The 19,278-nt window shown below is 38.4% G+C and overlaps 1 protein-coding gene across 2 annotated transcripts in view; it reads left to right on the plus strand.

The window, feature by feature from the left end:
* The first annotated feature begins 5,007 nt into the window (after positions 1 to 5,007).
* Positions 5,008 to 19,278, plus strand: part of LOC129363224 (trinucleotide repeat-containing gene 6A protein-like) — a 34,835-nt gene continuing 20,564 nt past the window's right edge. For both annotated transcript variants that reach the window (XM_055035190.1, XM_055035191.1), the window contains exons 1-5: positions 5,008 to 5,182; positions 6,539 to 6,590; positions 10,667 to 10,765; positions 17,271 to 17,576; positions 18,490 to 18,537. In XM_055035190.1, the coding sequence (XP_054891165.1) occupies positions 18,492 to 18,537 (46 nt within the window). In that variant the 5' untranslated portion in view covers positions 5,008 to 5,182; positions 6,539 to 6,590; positions 10,667 to 10,765; positions 17,271 to 17,576; positions 18,490 to 18,491. The remainder of the gene's footprint in view (positions 5,183 to 6,538; positions 6,591 to 10,666; positions 10,766 to 17,270; positions 17,577 to 18,489; positions 18,538 to 19,278) is intronic.

Consider the following 19,278-nt stretch of genomic DNA (forward strand, 5'->3'; position numbering starts at 1 on the left):
CCCTATCCTGTAAAAAAAAAAAAAAAAATATATATATATATATATATATATATATATATATATATATATATATATATATATATATATATATATTCAGCAGAGATGTATGTGACAGGCTCCTGCAATAATAAATAGCTACCACCAGGTTTGAATCACATGTATGAATATTAAACAAGGATGAATTTAAAATAGGTGATAAATCTGAATGCATTATGCAGACACCCAGCACACTTAGCATGACTTTCTGCTGATTCAAAACCTGGTGCATGTTTGTGACCACAAATCTAAACAATTCATAAAAAAAAAAATACTTGAAAGTACTTGATAGGACAGGATAAAACGGGGGGTAGAAATTGACAAAAAGGCGAGAACATCTGGAACCGATGAAGGGAACGGGTGGGCAGGTGGTTCACAGATACCAAAGAATTTCATATTAAAGCTGTAGGAGGCTTAGTGCTTTAATTTACACAAATGTGCCTTAAAAAATGAAACAAAAAATTGTGAGCGCAGTTGGTAACTGATGCCTTCCAGCGAGAAGGTTGTGGGTTTGAATCCCGCTCTAAAATCTTCTGCCTGTTGTGTCAGTCGGCCTACCATTGCATTAAAACACAGGGAGACTTGTACGTTGTCTCTGCAAGCAGTCCAGACTGTAGTTTTTGCAATATTTACAACTTCTCATTTGACGTAATAAGCCTTGTAATTACTACCAAACTGCACTTATGCTGACAGAAACAAGAGGCCTCTAAAATGCAGTGATCACACTGAAGGAACCAGTAGAAATATAATGTGACACTTCAAGCAGCGCGCACACTGTGAACGCTGCAGAATGCACGTTTGTACTCAGGACAAGGCTGTCACTACTTGACATGCGAATCTTTTTTCTGACCTTCTTCTGACTGTCTCATCCAACCCTCACTGCCCTCTTCACAAAATCTCCCTGTTTCATTTTCTTTCCTCTCTCTAACTTTACTCTTTCCTCCATGTTTTCCTTTGCAGAACTCAGGGACTCAGCTCAAGATGCCAAAGTCGGTGGAAAGCCACACTCTCGGTTGGTAAAGCATGATGCTGCTCACTGCAACATTTCATGCGGATGCTTTGAAATCAATTTAAAGAGACGGATTTATCTGATTTGTTGGATTTATCTGACCGAAATCTGCTTTTTTACGACAAACATTTTTCTCATGTTTGTCCTCCTCGCTGCCAATAAACATGGACATATGTTTTTGCCTTATGCAACTGTTTGTCAAAGTAACCAGGTTTTCCTCCTGCAGAGTGTGTAGTAAGTGTGTGTGGGCTTAAAGGAGTGAATGATTAAACTGTGACTCGCTGTGTATGCAGTCCTCTTCCTATCTAGGTGACTGCCTTATCGAAGACCATTACCAAAGACTCGAATCCTGATAAAACCGTTTATTATTCTTCAACTTTTTATCGTTTTAATTTAATATTTACAAAAGCTTTGTGGTGCTTTTTGGACTTTTACTTGGCGACTGTAACGCAAATAGAAAAAAAAAAATGCCGTGAAGCTGTTTGATCTTCTCAATTTCTCTGTTGCTTTCTCATTCTATTTCAATTCAGTTTTCAATTCCAGCTGACGCTCATGCGAGTGCCTGTGTTTTGTCTTTCTTGTGCATCTTTACAATCCACATGCTGATACTAATATGAGACGGAGCTCACTGCAGAAACACTGATTTGTAAGTGTTCCAGAATTGGAGCCGGCTTTGGCAAAAGATGACTTGCTAACAAGAGGCAGCTGTTCTGAAAAAAAAAACAACACATGAACTCTTGTGTTATTCATATGTGCAAAGCTCAAAGTGAAATTGGGATATTTTGTTTCCTGATGGACTTCAAAGCTTTGAAGTTTGTTTGCGTAAATGTGTCAAAGTGCCCCCAAATGGCCACTCATCGGGTCAGCACATGAGTGTGTCTTTTCCTTTATGTGCAGCATACAAAGACCGACCCAGATAAGAAGGAAATGTATTCAAACCTTTATTAATAAAATACAGATATAATTTGGAAGAAGAAAAAAGAAACGGAATATCAACAGTGACAAGATATTTTCCTTTAAATGCAATGACGATCAAAATAGCCAAACGCTTAAAATCTTGACTGCATGCGGCTTTTCAGCTACGACTTCTTCCTCTCTAAGTGGCATTTCAGCCCATGTTGCCACAAGACGTCTGTTTTTGTGATGCGCATAACTTCTTTGGGGCTCAGATCACATCTCTTCCTGATTGGACATTCCCATGTCGTTTCTACTTGCACATAAGTAATTGAACAGAAGAAAATGACGACTTCAGGCACGTTGACGGTGTGCTAACCAGATTTAAGGGGCACCACGAATCTCTCCCTCGTTGATTTCCTTGGATTTTTGGCTTCCAGTCACTATGAGTGAACTGATCAGAAGCTTGTAAGGTGGCGGCGTCATCTGGGAAATCCCAAATTTGTAAGAATGTAGCAACCTTCTAGCTCAACTGCACTGTTGTAATTTATTGCAGTCATGTGTGAAATGTAAATGCTTTTCTACATGGAACATGGAACTGCCTCAAAAGTGAAACAGGAACAATTGTTTCATTTTATTATCTTTTTTATTAAGCAGAATAAAATCCTTCTAGCCGAGATTTATTACATCTAAATTCCATACGACAAATTTGCCATCGATTTAAGAATTGATTGTTTATTTTAAAATGTCTGTGTTGCAAACACCTAGTTCATCCACCACATAATCTAATCACAGTGTCTTTGAAGCTTGGTCAAATAAAGCCATTACTTGGCAGCAGGCAAACGCTGCCTCTTGCTCTTCCTCGCAGTCAAACACACAGATAAGGGAGGTAATTTGCGAACAAGGTTGGGGGTTGTTTTTGCAATTGCTGGGTCAATGGTCATCGCTTTCCACACGCACACACTTTGTGCACACGCCACTATTCTCTCCTGCAGGCAGCGGTGAACGTTGTCTGTGTGATGAAAGGTTTGCAGATTCCACACACTTTGTTTCTCTGTTGTTTTTGCATTTTTCTTCTCCTCTTACATGACACTCTGAGCCAAACATGGATGTAAGAGAAGAGCTTGTGATCAAAGGAAAGAATTTTATTTATTTTATTTTTTTAAATCTTTTATATGCAATTGTGTGACAGATTTTTGACGTTTTCCCATTCCCGGATGCATTCTTTGAAGCCAAGGAATTTCTTAATAAATAAAGGGCTTTAGCTATCTTCCCCCCAAAAAAATCTGTTCCTGGCAGTGGAAAAACTTATCTGAAAATAGTGTGTGTATAATCCACAGATCTAAATAATGTTGGTAGCGACTGTGCTGGAACATTCTTTTAAAATCCTGGATGCAGCATTACAACAGATTCAGTGGCCAGTGTCAGTTGTGTTTATTTTATGCATTTTTCTTGCCATTTTTATGTGTCATTGCTAGATTTTTTTGGGAAAAATAACCATGTCTGTTTGCACTTTGGTCCAAAGCACCAAAAAACTTAACCTAACAGCGGAGTTAAGAAACACAAAAGCACTGCTAAGTTTCAGGAGTATTTCCAGGTGAAAGGAATTTCCTCTTGTTGGTATGAGCCTGGAAAATCACACAATTCAACCACTTCTTCACAGTGGCTTTTCTTTGAGTTCTCCTCCAACCACTGTAACAACAACAAAAAGAAAAAAAAACAACTAATTTCCTTTGCTTGTTTCTTTGATTTTGTTGTTTTGATCTTGACCTTTCTCCCATAACCAAAACCAGAGGCGACCCAGGTCGCTGCCTATGCCCTCCAAACCAACAGGGGGAACCCAAGAGCACTATAATCATACCACAACTCAGGTGAACAAATTGTAAAGTTTTTGTACAAGTGATACATTAAGGTGCAAATCTACTGCTCTAATCCATGTTGAGTCTTGAGTTGATTTTTTCCTAAAATATCAAAATCATGTTGCGGTGCATTTGGGCTACATTAACTTCTTGGCTTTAGAACAGGGGTGTCAACATCCAGTCCTTGAGGGCCAGTGTCCTGCAACCTTTAGATGTGCCTCTGCTGCACCACACCTGAATAGAATAATAGGTGAATAGCAAAGCTCTGGAGAACAAGGAGGAGGTACTTAAGCCATTTCATTCCTGTGTTTTGTACCTGTGGCACATGGAAAAACTGCAGGACAGTGGCCCTCGAGGACTGGAGTTTGACACCCCTGCTTTAGAAGCTGCAATAGAATTTCCGATAGAATAAATAGTTAGTATTTATATTTCATGTAATAAAATGCTGTGCCTCATCAAACACCAATATCCCCAGCAGCGTCGTTTTTACCCCGCTTAAAAACTACAATTACAGCTCTGAGTGGCATCTCTGTCAAGCAGGCTGCAGGCTGGCTCCATGAGCATGTAGCCCGACTAATTAATTGGGTTATACCATTTAAATTGTTTTATTTTATATATATATATATATATATATATATATATATATATATATATATATATATATATATATATATATATAATTCGAATGACAAAGATGTGCTACAAATAAATTACTAAATTAATAAATTACTCTGCTACAAAATATTTTAGCTGAAATAAAATAAAAGCAGTATATTCACGGGATTTTGCTGTCACATTTCTATGTCAATCCTGCAAAACCGTGCTGTTTTTTTTTTTGTTGTTTTTTTGTCGCCAAGACAAAGCGTCATTCTGTGTCATTTGTATTTTATTTTGCTGTGGTCATTTCGTGTTTCTTGCTCAAAAAGTAGCTGCGGTTGAAAGATCAATCTGTTCGCCTTCGCAGTGTATTTGCATTCTTTCTCACTCGCTCTGTCTCTCGATACCATTTGGCTACTTTTAATTGTGTTTCACTTCTCAGTGAAGAGGAAGTGGTTATGTGTTTCCTGGCCCGTCTCCCCTCCTCCAGCAGAACACACACACACACACACACACACACACACACAGAGAGAGAGAGAGAGAGAGAGAGAGAGAGAGAGAGAGAGAGAGAGAGAGAGAGAGAGAGAGAGAGAGAGAGAGAGAGAGAGAGAGAGACCGGTGAGGTAAACGCAGATCTCAGAGGGGAAAGCCGAGCACAAGCGAATGAAGAAAATGGCGATCACGCAGGATGTATGCTTACCCTCGTAGATGCTGCAAACGCGTTGAATTTCTTTAGCCTTACAGTCGGCTTTCCTTTCCACTCTGTTGCACTTTATTCTTCAAAGAGGTGAGCTTACCTTTACGGTGTTTTATTTTGTGTATCTCTTTCTGTCGAGCTGGTTCACTGGGGGAGGAGGAGAAGGAGGAGGAGGAGTGCGAGGCAGGGAGACCCGCGTCGCTGTTGTTTAGTTAGCCTCGACTGTTTGAACGCAGCTAGCTCGTGTACTGGACGCATTTGTGTGGATGAATTAGTGCTTCTGCAGTTTACAAACGAAAGGTTGAGTTTTCATTCAGCGGATAGTGGAAATTAAACGGCCTGAGTAGCGTATTTACACCATGAGGCATCTTGAGGTTAACCTTGCGCCAACTAGTACTAGTTTAACCCCTGTTCGACATCTGTGCGAACATCACTCTCAAATAAGTTATTCGGTACATTGAAGCAACATTTCTTGCCGGTGTAGGATTTATATACAAGTAGAATATTGTTATTTAATTCCCATGTACTCTTTATTTCCCCCCAATTTATTTAATTTACGTCACTTACATTTGATACAACACCGGCTAGCCGCTTAGCAGCATTAGCTTCTAGCGTTAGCAGTAGCTAATTCGACGACGCAGTTACAGCGAGCTGCTGTTTGGCATTTATGCAACTTTTACTAGGAACACGGCTGTGCAACTATAAAGCAGAGCTCTTTTATTTAGCGTGTTTAAATGAGTTACACGTTTTTTTCGTGCTGAAATTAACTTGCATAGGATGTTTTGTTAAATATTTATTTTATATGTTTTAAATCCGCTCATTTAACGCCCCCTGTCGGTGCATTAGCGCCTTGCACCCTGTGCAGCCAATATCCCGACCCCCGCTCTGGTAGAGATGCAGCCATATTTAGCTGAAAACGCTCACTGATCAGACAGTGATCGTAAACGCAGCGACGCTATCGTGTACGTGCATCAGGACACTTCAATGTTCAGTGAAGGTTTCTGCATTTGAAAGCGGCGAATAAAGCCGAGGCTTGGGAGAAGCCATGTTGGTTAAGCTCTAACTCGGGCAACAGCTGAGATAATGGCCGATCAGGACCCGAGCTGCAACTTTGACCTACTCTCCCTGCATATTTTCATTTTCTCACTCACGCTGGCAGGCATTTAGCGGATCCTGGATGTGTGATTTCCTGCTATGCTGTTCAGCCTGAATTTCCTCATGTCTTGAACCATTTTTTTTTATGCTGAATTAATTGTTCACGTTTATAGACACTGAGATAATCTCTGTCATAATCTGACCAAACAAATTAGCATGTGTTTTTGATTACATTAGTTTAAGACAATAACAGTATATTAACACAAAAACTTAATGGCAAAGTTTTAGCTTGATGTAGCGTTGATTTGAATCTTTAAGCGAGTAATGTTTTATCATTTTTATTTATTTCAGAGATTTGGAATCGAAAGCTGTTGCCACCAAAGAAACTGAAGCATCTTAACAGGTCGGTGCACCATCATAAACATGCACACACGCACACATCCACATCAGTGTGTTAAGTTCTGCCAGTAAAGACCACAGTTGATTTTAAATCAGTAAATAAACGTAAATGTTTTTCATGAAATACATGGAGAAAATGAATAATCCTCAATGCTAACAGCTCACATATTATTAAAAATCTGCATTCAGTACATAATCAAACCAGGGTAGAATGAGTCGCCTCCTGTAGTTTGGGATCATTAGAGTAAAATAAGAACAGCAAAATGTTGACCAAAACTTTAAAAATTATAAAATGATGTTGTAAATTGTTTAAGAAATGCAACAAAATAAGAAAAAAACCCAGCACAGCTTGATTCCTATTCTTATTTTTATAAAGATCTGAATGTGTTTCAGTTTCTGTCTCAGGTGGAGAATAGATTAGCACATGTACACTTTAGTAATTGGCAAAAAACCCAAAAAACTTATTAGCGGTTTCTCTCTCTAGGTGATAAAGAACTTGTCTTTGTCGTGCAGAGCAGCGTGTGTTTGTCTGGGATGGGCAGCCCCTGCTTATGCTAGCACATGCAGTTCCGTTTGAATTGAATTGGTGGGTCTGGGTTGGTCCAAGCTGCTGGTGCTGAGTAAGCTTTGCTGGTTTTAAAATCGCTAAACGAGAAGCCAGAATCCCGATGTTTTGTGTGGAGGGGTGTTTGTGCAGCTCTTTGTGCTCCACACGCAGCCACACAATGAAGCTGTGGATCATCAACTCATTCAAAACTGAACAGTTTAGTCCCTCTTTTCTTTTTAAGTGACTACATTTCTCCAGGAAACTTCTGTGCTCTCACTTTTGTTTTTAGCATATTTGTGTTTTTTGTTTTTTTTAGTTCTTGGAGATTTGAGTACTCGGCTGTGTATATTGAAATAATACACAGACTGGAATCAGTGTTTTGGTTGTTAAGTAAACCCTGTAACGCAGGTTTGGTTGGTTGCCATTCTACTTTGTGTTTAATAGTTTCCCAGCACTGGAACATTTTTTCCAGCTGAAAGTGTTATAAAGACATAATAATGGGAGACAGTGCTATTAATACTCCAGGGTACTAAAACAGTTTATTACTTTTCTCAGGCTTGGATTATTATTCCCTGAGATCAGCTTGAAAAAGGTTTTGTCTTTGTACATTTTTAAATGTGTAAATACAATCAACAATAAAGACTAATATCAATCAAGCATTTTATACCTCCATAATTCATCGCTGTTGCATTTGTACAATGTATTTTATTGTTTTTAGCGTTGCTCTTAGATACTGTATGTAAACTTGATGTTTAATTTTTCTAACACTAGTTTCTTACCAGTTGTCTAATCCCCCCCCCCATTTCTATGGTTTTATATGATTTGTTTGCACAGAGTTGGCCTCTACTGGGAATAACAAAATAGTATAGTAACAAAAATATGAACAATTCTAAAAACCTCATTTTGAGTTTTCTTGCTTGGTTGCCATATTTTCTAGATTAGCTCATTATATTTTCTGTTCCATTTTTCTAAAAACCTCAATGAACCTCAAAGTTCACGCTGCCATGTTTATATTTTGATATTACGTCGTCATAAATTACCAAGATCAGCTGCTTTACTGCGTTTGTGGCTACGAGAATCAGATAGTTCATCATTGGCCCTCCAAGCAATAAACCACACCCAGGTGGTTGCGAGGGAGAAACAAGTCAGGCACAGAAACGGAGGGTTTGATGCAGTTAGTTGACCCATGCATGCTCAGACAGGATGTGAGCCACAGAAATGCAGTTTTGCATAAACAAGTTGTCAAGCTGTCTGGCTCTGCAGCGTCTTTATTTGAATCACCTTTGGGGAAAGTTACCGATGTTTTGGAAGGGCTTATTTTGTTGTTGTTCTGTTGCATTTTTAGATTTTATACAAAATATGCTCTTATTGGTACAAAAAACTAAGTTTCTTGAAATATTACTTTTTTTTTTTTTAATGAAAGGTCAAAACCTGTAATGTTTGCCCTCCTGCTCTTACATAGATTCATTATTAAGTCCTAAAAAAAATTCTATTTGCATATTTCTTTGGTATGGTAAATTTTAAATCAAACCTTGAAATCAAAAAATTTACTCATTGCTCCCCTGAAAGCCACAGTGTGGTTTCCTTCCCCCTTTCCCTTCATTTATTTATTTTTTTTAGTCTGTGGGATCATGTTGCCTTCCTTGGGTTACCTTGACCTGAAATGAACTGCTCTCGTTTTGGCTCCACTGAGCAGATACTGTTCAGCTCGTCTAGAAATGTCACATGTTGCTCTGCCATAAAAGCCTTCGGTGTTTTGCTGCTTGTGATAAGGGACAAAATATGCATCGTCCATTAGTGGAGTACGTCTGGCCGTGGAAGCCTCAGCTGTTTAGGCTCCGTGGGAATAAAAATGATGCAAATCGATGAAAATGATGTGCAAATTAGCCACGCGGCCACTCTGTGGTGTTTGTTTATCAGGGATTGGGCGCGCCTTTACCTGCATTTGCTTCGAAAGGTTTCAGGGCGCCGTGACTCCAGAGCTCAGTGGGATTGTAAGCGATTCCTGGCCCGGTTCATTTAGATTGGTGGAATAAACGAGTGATGAAGCCATGTGAAATTTTAAAGTAACAGATGCAAAAGTATAAAAAAAAACCCACAAATTTTGCTTTTAAAAGGAGCATATTTACTCATGATCTGTAATGTTCCATAGGGATCCATAGGGTTCCATTCATGTTCATAAAAGACACACACAGGTTTTGATTTAAGGGACAAAAGAATAGTTCTTTTTAGGGTCTTTTAGCAAACATAAATCAATTTAAGCACAGTTAGTTGCTGGGGTCTTAAATAATCTCCCCAATATGACCAAGTAATGAGACAAAATGCAAACTTTTTCCCATGTATAGTAGTATCATGCTTCTTTCGACTGTGCTTGTTGGGGGAAGGCTGATTGATGAGCCATTCATAAACATGCACTGCCTGTAATGTGTATGGATGCACTGCAGGGGTGTTCCCCTTTTGTTCTTGGGTGAAACCACCTACTGAAACTCTTCACTGTTGGAAGTAAATGGTTGGTGATTGTTCAGGTGGGGGTTGAAAACAGGGGGAGGGGGGGAGCCACATCTGGTTGGTCTCCAACTGATTAAGGGGGAAAAACCTGATTATTAAGAACATGTTGTCCAGAATTAAAGCTTCAGTGAGGATTATTGTTGCTTCACACCAAAGAGATTCCTGGTTGAGATCTTGGCAGGAGTAGCAATAACCTCCCACAACCACAAACAGACTCCCGGTTTTACAACTTTAAAAGCGTTGCGAGTAGTTTGTCTTTGCACCGACGTGGCGTATTTAACACTGCCCACATATTTCTGCAACCCTCTCCAAATAGCATCCATATTGTACGCTTTGTTTACGGTGGAGCAGTGCAAAGAGCTAATGAAGAATAATGCATCAACTGGCAGGCTACGAGAAGGCCGTGCATATTGGGTCAGCGCTGGTTCGCATTAACGGTGGCCATTTTTTTTTTATTTTGCAGTTCAGTTTTCAGGGCAGGACTATTAAAAAAAGAAAAACAACGAAGATGCTTTACGATTTTATAATCCGTTTATATATAGATACATTTTACACAATGTGTGGCTTTTATTTTCAATTAGCCGCTGTGCAGCTCTGCTAATTTAAACGAATGGCAAATAATAATTACTGTTGTGGTTTTGGTGTCTGAGTTGTTTTACTATCAGCGTGTGGGTGAAGCGAAGATAAGTGCTGAGCAGTAATCTCATTATCAGATTAGCCGGCAGCCTTCTCCTGCCGGCTAAATGGCACACCCACCCGAGCCAGAGAATCTAAACTCCATCGCTCTCAGAGGGGGAAACTGGACCTCATGGGCCACTTAATGGTAGAAGTCATTTGAGGTCAAAGTGCACTGACACAACTTACTCTCAGGTCCTCACTTCCCAACTTTTAGCTTGCGCGACCACTTGTAGCAACTACTTAAGTAAATGATTAAAAATGAAACGACAAAAATAAAAACAACAAATCTCCTTCGATGGAAGGCCCGAGGTGCTGGAGAGTAAGCGCCTTGTTAATGTCGTCTTCAGGGAACGCACCCAGAGAGGGAAGAACGGTGGATGGAAGAGCGGGAGAGACGGAGAGTTTGAAAAGGAAGGAATCCAGTGAGATAAAGGACTGGACAGAAGGTAAGATGAAATAAATAAAGTTGCGTTTTGTGCACCACGTCAAAGCCGTTTTACTGTTGTTTTTTTTTGTTTTTTTTGTTGTTTTGAACCACTGGGAGGTTGAACATTTCTGATTTTCACACACAATATTAGATATAGAAAGTATGTCCAAACATGTTAATGTTTCACAATCAAACTAACCTCTAAGTATCCCTTTTTTTTCTATTTATTTATTTTTCTTAACACCTTTTAGTCGCAGCACATTGTAATTGGTGGTGCAGTATTTCTGATCCAGTAGTGGAGTGTGTTTACTCAGACTGTGCTGCTGTACGTTGCCATGTCACACAGTAGTGTTTTCCATTTAGATTGCTCTTAGTTTCCACTGACTCGTCTACTGTTACAAGGCAAGCTGTCACTGCTACTTGGAGCAAGAAAACTTTCTCTGACCTTGAAGCGTTTTAATTCTTCTTGCTTTTCCATTTTTGGCACATACATGGTGCTATAATTCTTTTTTTTCTTTCTTTTACATTTAACATTTATCATTGTGATACAAAGTTTTACGTAGTAAATCTCGTTTTCCACATAGTCAGAATTGTGCTGTTGAAAGTTTTAGTTTTCCTTTTTCCCTGCCTGAAGACTGATCTGATCCTACTTCAGAACAAGCCGTTGGAAACCATATGTGCATGCATGCGCACACCTGTAGATGTTTAATGGACGGATGTTTTTCGGGGGATGGAGCAGATAAAAACAAGATTGTCCAGTTTGTGGAAATTGGCAAATATGTTTTTCATTCCTGTTCTCATTCAGTCTCAGATCGTGACGGTGTATCCACTCGCTTATTTGAGGCTTGACCACTGCAGAAACATTTGGTGAAATTTTAAATTGAACTTTTACATTCATAGGTTGAAATACTCTAACAATACACAGGAGTCCTGAATTTAAGTACTTGAAAATAAAATAAAAGGTTTATTTCAATTAATGCATTTTTGTAGAAGTTGGGAGGAAATCCACTCGGCCCCATGTTTAAAATATCTCAAGGAGAGAAAAACAAACATTAACACTGACTAATTTTAAACTTTTGGCCGAGCAGATAAAGCAGAAATGTGGGTGGGCAGGTTACTGTTAAATCAAATGGATGGCTGAATAATGAACAAACCAGCGGATGATGACTCATACCCGAAGACATGAAGCCTGTGTTTCTGCACACATTTCCCCTCATTTCACAGCCCTGTGTGGGTGCCTCTTGAAGCCCCCCACTCCCTCCTCCCACTGCCAAAGCCGCTGTGACAGCAGCAAACTACCACAAGTAGTCTTATCTGCCCCTGCACACGGCAAAACTACACATATAGGTGCATGCACGTCACGCTGTTTTGATACGAGTCGCAGCCCCATGTTTGCTTCTGTTCAGTCTCCCATTTTTATCTTTGGCAGATTGAAGAAAGTTGACATTTACTGAAAAATGGCGACGGTTTGCTTGCGTTTCTTTCATCTTGACGTATCATTTCATACAGAAAGGTATTTGCTTTGTAGAGGGAGACGTGCATGCTGCTCTTGATACTGATGTCATCTTGCTTGGACAAGCCCAAAGGAATGAGGAGTGGTGTCGAAGCATCGTCGTCATAACGAGAGCTGATTCAAGCGCTGGGAAATGCGTTTAGGCTGATTTTTTTTTTTTTTTTCTCAAGAATAACATTTTAAAATGTTAGATTACTCAAGAACTATAGATAATGGGGGGCGAGGGGTATTTTGGGTGTGCAGAATTTGTTTTGTTGCTGTGATGAGTAAAAGTTCATGAAACATAACAGATATTTTGAATATTCACAATTAAATTTAACTTTTTTGAGCAAGAATTGAATCGGCGTGTATTAAGCCTCAGCTGTTGGAATAACGTAATTTTTTCAGGTGTCTGGAAAACTCCATTTTGCAAATTTTTTCACACCACCTCCTTAAACTTTCCATCAGTGTCTAAAAATTACCCCCTACTGTTACAGTTTTATCATCAAACAATATTTTAATGAGTTGCTTTTCATGTATCTAAGGAAAGCTAAGCTAACTGGAAAATGAATTAGTACCACATTTCTTCTTCTTCAGAGCAAGTATTTTGTTTCAGAGTTTCTTCAACCAGCTATTCTTGGCTTGTTTCTGCCTCGGTGCCAATTTTCTTGGGCCAGAAAGTCAGAAGCTTCAAATAGGTCTGTTGCATAGTAACAGTTGGATAATTCAAATGGTTTTGATGATGGAGGGGGGAAGAAAAACGATGGATACATTAGCGGCATCAAGTTATCTGGAAATGCTTAAATATTTTCAATTTTAAAATATCAATAGCTATATAACAAAATGAATGAGTTCTAAAGAATAACAAGCAACTAATTGTTATTTTGAGCAAACAAATTTGGTCACATTGCTGAGACCATGGCGAAGAATAATTTCCAGTAATACATCACTCTGTTAAAGTTTAATATGGTTCAACACATCAGATTTTTTTGTTGTTTTCTTTTGTTTAGGTTCTCATAAAATTACTACTTAATTCGCCTCGTATTACAATTTTAATCTGATAATATTATAATTTTATTCTTGTAATTAACCAGTTGTAGCGAGGTCCTAATATTATGTTGCATAGTTGACCTGAATTCAAAGTCCAAATAAAAAGAAGATGTAAAACACTCTTGTCAAACAAGATGGCCGCCCTGGGTGTGCTGACATCACTCAGAACTATGGAAACCCAAGGAGTGCTTTGGTTAAAAAAAAAAAATCTGGATTTTCCCCAAATTAAATTTTGATGAATCGATACCATAATTACATTTGTTGCAACAATCTGTCCATTTGTAAGCGCCAGTCTTCCCCTCTTTTTTTTTTTACACATTTTATTTACCCTGACTTTTCAAAACAATGTTAAAAAAAAGGCAGCAATGCGCAATTGAAAACAGACTATTCTAAAATAATAATAATGATAAAATCAAGTCGTTATTTGAATCCAAAATTACCATTAAGACTGATTTCATAGCTCTTCTTTGTTGTGCATCTAATGGAGTTGTTACAGAGAAGCCTGTTTCGTTTTTAAATATTTCCTGTGAGTTGCACAGAGTCTCTTGGTTCTGATGACTCACCCAGAGTAACTAGCGAGTTACCGAAGATAAGATTTTGGCTCATGGTTATGTGTGGTTTGGTGGCATTGGTTATTGTTCACCACAGCGTATTTTACTGTATTTATGCAGCACTTATTGTATGCTGCAATTTCAAAAAATAAGTTTATCTTTGTTGCTCAAACAAGGTCGCGCTGTGTTGCATCTGCACACTCGGTGGTTGTCCACATGGGTTTGTTTGTTCTCTTATCGTGTTGGCTGGAGGACAGACTGGTTGCTATTTGAACTGGAAATGTATAAATAGGTCTGTGTGCTCCAAACAGGCAGAAAGAGCGAACACCCATTTTTTAACCTGTGGTCTAAAAAAAAAAAAAAAAGAGGCGAATATAGACGTGTCGTTCCAAACAATGGTCCTTTTATCCTGAAGCGACGTTTCTTTCTACAGCTGGCTTCAACACTGTGTCCTTTTTGTTTCTTGCTGTGTTCTGTGGGTTTTGTTCAATTGCAAATTGTTAGCGCTGAACAAGCTCGACTAAACAGCAGAAACCTTTCAACCTGACAGCTTTTTAGGCCTGGAGGATACGGTTACAATCAGCGATGTCCATAAAAATTCCCTCAAAAGATTTATTTGGACACTGTGTGACAACATTTTACTAACAAACATCTAAAAACTTAAAATAATGACTCAGACTCTCAAATATACACTTACTGATCGTGAGAATATTTTCATTCTGCTTTTTTCACTTATCGTTTGTATTGTGGTAACCTTATTCTTTTAAAATTTATTTGAAAAAATTTAGATAAATTGTTTTTATCCTCTTTTTTGATGGAAGAAGCTTGTTAATACATCTTTATTTTACCAAAATGTGCTGTATTTAGGGCTGCAACTTATGACTGTTTTAGTCAGCCTATGGCGAATAATAGATGGATCAGATAAAAAAAAAAAAATTGGCACATTAAGCCTTGGTACACATTAATAGAAATATCAAAATATAAAATATTAGAATGCAAAATGTTTATATGTATTTGTGTTGCTCTTTCAGAAAATTACCACATTTAGGAGTCTGTACTCCAGTTAACAATTAATCAATTACTTAATTGGATGAGGATTATTTCAGTAATAGATCAATTACAATTAATTCAATTAATCAATTCAGCGTTAATTGTATTTACATTGATTGTACCCTGAAGGACTGCAGATGAAAACTAGCCTGTATGGCTAACTCTGGCATATTATGCAATACATTGTCCTTTTTGAAAAAAATTACAACAATCCAATTCAAGGCAAAACATGCAACATGAGAATGTTTTTGAATAATCTGATGGTGCATCTCTGGCTGAGACTTGTATAAGATTACATGGATAATGAATTTAAGTGCGAGTTGAAGGCCACAGTTCCTGAGCGAGTGTCTAGTCCTGCAGATGGACTCCACCAATCAGTTCCTGCAACCAGTTTGGTCTCTGTGTTGTCCTGTTCCCTCATTAACAATCCTGCCTTGCTGAACTTGTTCTGCTGCGCTCCCTCAGAAAGCATGACATGGCAACACAGGCTAGTTTTGGTTGAACGAGACCCCAGATGCAGTCCTTGATATCTGAGTTGAAAGTTGCCCAATGAGTAACTAATTTTAGACGGTAGCTGAGTTACATCAGGGGCTGTTGCAGTTAGCATGCAGACAGAAACAAGAGACAGGCTGGCGCTAGCTGGGGTAGCCATTACATAAAAAAAAAAAAAATCAAACTATACATAGAAAACTAATGTTGCAATTTGTTTCAAATACGCTTCATCTTTGGTGATCATCTTTGGTCTTTTTGGGGTTTTTTTCTTAATGCGATACTCTCAACTTATATATTCATCCAAATAAGGAGGAGTTATAAATCAAACAAAATGCAATAAATTTTAACTCAACATGTAGTAATTACTGCAAAGATGGTAAGACGTGCCTTTTGGAGGCATGTCTCACAAATTGGGTCTTCCATATGACAGTTTTGTTCATTGCTCTGCTCTGAGCAACAGAACAATTTGTACAACGCCTCTACTTAGGGGTTTGTATGAGCTAGGGCTATTTTCGTTTTCCTGTACCCTGAAGCTTGAAGCTCTGTGTCAAAAACTTGTTTCCATTTCACTGATCAGATTGCTGCCTGTGAAGTATTTCCCTGTAACCCACCTATAGCACGCTGCTTTGTTGTAAACATGATTGAACTTGCCTGGAAGCGCTGCCGGGGTTTGCAAAATGTATGCAAGATGCATATTTGTATTTCTGTTCGGCCGAGTCAAAAAAATGTAGACCCATGTAAGTTAAAACAAGTTGATTTTAAAAAAAAAGAGCCTCTTTAAGGTCCACTACAACTAAATTTATTTAGATGTTGAAGTCCATCCAGCCTGTTGGGGGCACAAGTAATGCCTGGTGGCCTGCCAGGCTTATAATACAGTGGGGGAAATCCTGTGTTATGATGTTTTATTTAATGTAAGTGATGGTATAAATGTAGATGTTTGTATTAAAATGCAGCAGAAACTGCAACGTTGGGTAGAAAAAAAGTTGTATTTGTTAAAATTGAGCTGTTGGCGAAACCATGCCGTTAACAGATTTTTGCTAGTTGCTGATTTTTATTTATTTATTTTTTTCTTGACCTGAAAGATCAAACAGGAATTGATTCGTTCCACAGTGAGAGTGATGAAATTTGAAAACCTTTGATTGCTTCCTTATGGGCCTGCACAGTCATGCTCCGGACATCCAGCTTTGCCTGTTTTGTGACTGCGTTGCGCTACCTCCTCACGCTGAGATGATAGTAAATGTTCATCTTCAATCCAAATGCAAATCAGTAGTTTGTTCAAGCTGATCATACATCCAGGCTCTTTTTAATTCTGTTTTTTAGTGCCGTAGCCGACAGTCATTTAACTTTCTATTTAACTTATTTTTTGCTCTTGGCTCTGATAGGTTATCAGTAATGTTAGTAATTTTAGTCATGGCTGAAAGGTGCCAGGCTATTGTTTTTTTTCACATCTCAATACTTGAATGCTAGATTATTTTCAGGTTTTCATGAATTGGTTTTCTTTGTGAAAAGGGGAAATTAAAATATATTTTAATGTGAAATCAAAAGTTAAATGTTAAAAATGCTTTAAGTTTTTCCACTTGTTAAAAAGGTTATGAAGACACAAGATTTCCCCCAGAAAAATTGCTAAGCCTGGTGGTTGGGTGATGGAGCAGTCATTCATCCAGCAGTTAAGAAAATGTTTAAAGTTGATGGAAAATTTGAAAATATCAAATTCAGGAGTTGCTGAACACCAACTATAAGGACTTAAGAAAGCAAACATTTTAAAAAGGCTTAAATAAATAACCAGTGGTTAGCCTGGTGATCTGCCAGGCTTGTAATACTCTGGGAGAAACCCTGGATAGAGTTGTTTAAAAAACATTGATAAAGTTTTTCTCTCTTCTTTTTCGCAGTGCCAGAGCATACCTGGTCAAGACAAAGACCTTAATCACAACCACAGCCCTCTACACCCCTTCCCCATCCATACACACACCCACACACACAAAGTCCCTAGCAATGCCAAGGGGGGCTGATCAGCCTGCTGCCTGCTCTGACAAGCTCTGCCTCCTCACCCCACACCCTTGAGGCTGCGCTTAACCAAGCTTTGACCGCTGACCTCCCCGTTGTCGACCTGGGAACCAAAGGTCGCCTGTTCTCCGCCGAAGTCGGGGACGCCCTCCTGTCCAGCCAGGAGCTGCAGCCACCAGTGGCACTCAAAGGTAAACTGTGAAAAGCAAAAGGAGCTTTTATGTTTTCCTACGGCGACACAGGGCTTTATAAAGGCACTGTTTGCCACGGATGTCAGTCCTGAGGAGGGCCTGAAAACAAATGTTCACTTAGATGGATCTGAATGTGGTGGAGGGGTCCTTTTGCTCAAACCCACTAAACACTTTTATCATTATTCAATTTTGAAGAATTGGTATGAGAGAACTGTAATGCAAGGAAAATAGTTAACCATTTGAGTGAGCATCCTGTTGCATCAAAGGAATTTGTTCTTTTGATTGCATGTGCAATAATGTCTACCTGACTCATAATAACAACTATTTAATTACATAAATATGTTTATGGTCTATTACACCCTCAATGAAAATTGAGGTTATAATTAGCTTTTTTTCATTTCAGCATTTAGGAATACATGAATAGGTGTTCTAGTTCACCAGTATATGTTTTATGATGATTATGAAGAAAAAAACACTTGATTTGCGGAGATCCTTAATTCATCAAAAGTGAAAACACTTTATAAGTCAAAATCTGACTAACTAAAGATAACTGTAAATGTAGGCGGGCTGATCTGATTAAAATGTGGTATGTCTGTCTTATACAAAAAGAAATGTTTCTCTTGTCTTTTTTAAATGGTTTTCTAACATTGTATAAAAATCTTTAGAGGGTGAATGAAAAATATGCAGAATATGCATGTTTTTTTAAAAATCTGATTAATCGTCAGAACAATGGATTTATTAAGGCAATAGTTACTTGCTGCCCTAAATGTGCATGCACTGGCTACTAACATACTGCAAGCTTTTCTTCTCTTGAATGTTCTTGACATTCGGCATTACTAGATTCTCAATATTTCTCAAACCTTTTTCTGTCTCTGACCCCTTTCAAGTCTGATCCTTTGCTTTCTGTTTCCAGGCATGGCTCCCATTCGGGATTCCGTCAGCCATTCCCCTAATCAAACAGGTGACACAACATTATAGCTTCTTCCTGAACTTTCTGTCTGCATGCCCTTCTTTCCTGTGATGCCCTATGATGATTGTTTGCTTTAAAAAATCGTGAGACTGGGTCTTGACTTTTTATTGAAGGTGCATTGTGTTCATTGCTTATCGGTGGGATGGAGATAAATGGGAGAGGAAGGGAATATTGAAGTTCGCAAGGAAAGATCTGGCAAACATAGTAAGATGCGCTGGACAGAGACTATTTTTTTCAGATAGAGGCTTAAGAAGTGAAGATTGTTTAAAGGAAAAAGAATGGAAAACATTCAGACATCCGGTTGTGTTTGGCTGACTTGTTGCCAGTCCTGTTGACATGCAACACCAGCTACAAAACTTGTCTTCATTAAACTGTCTTTCTGTTTTATGAACCTTCTTCATTAACAAAACAAACAAAATGCCACAATCACCAGTCGAAATCACTATTTTTTTTTGTGAAACAGATCAAGCTGGTAGAATCACCCTGCAGCTTAAATGTTAACATCATTAGTGATAAAAATATTGTTGAAAAATACTTCTAATATATATTCTCTTACAAGTGGAACAAGACAAAATTTTAAAAGCCTTTATAATAAGCTACATAAATATTGAAGTGCACTATATTTTCATTCATGGTTTTATTGTGAAACTTGGCAGAAAGTTGCATCTGAGGTGACAATTTTCATAGAGAATTGTTTGTTTAATTGATAACATGCTTTGCATTATTATTGTT

This window comes from Poeciliopsis prolifica, unplaced genomic scaffold (genome assembly GCF_027474105.1).
Source record: "Poeciliopsis prolifica strain line A6 unplaced genomic scaffold, Auburn_PproV2 SCAFFOLD010, whole genome shotgun sequence".
NCBI lineage: Eukaryota > Metazoa > Chordata > Actinopteri > Cyprinodontiformes > Poeciliidae > Poeciliopsis > Poeciliopsis prolifica.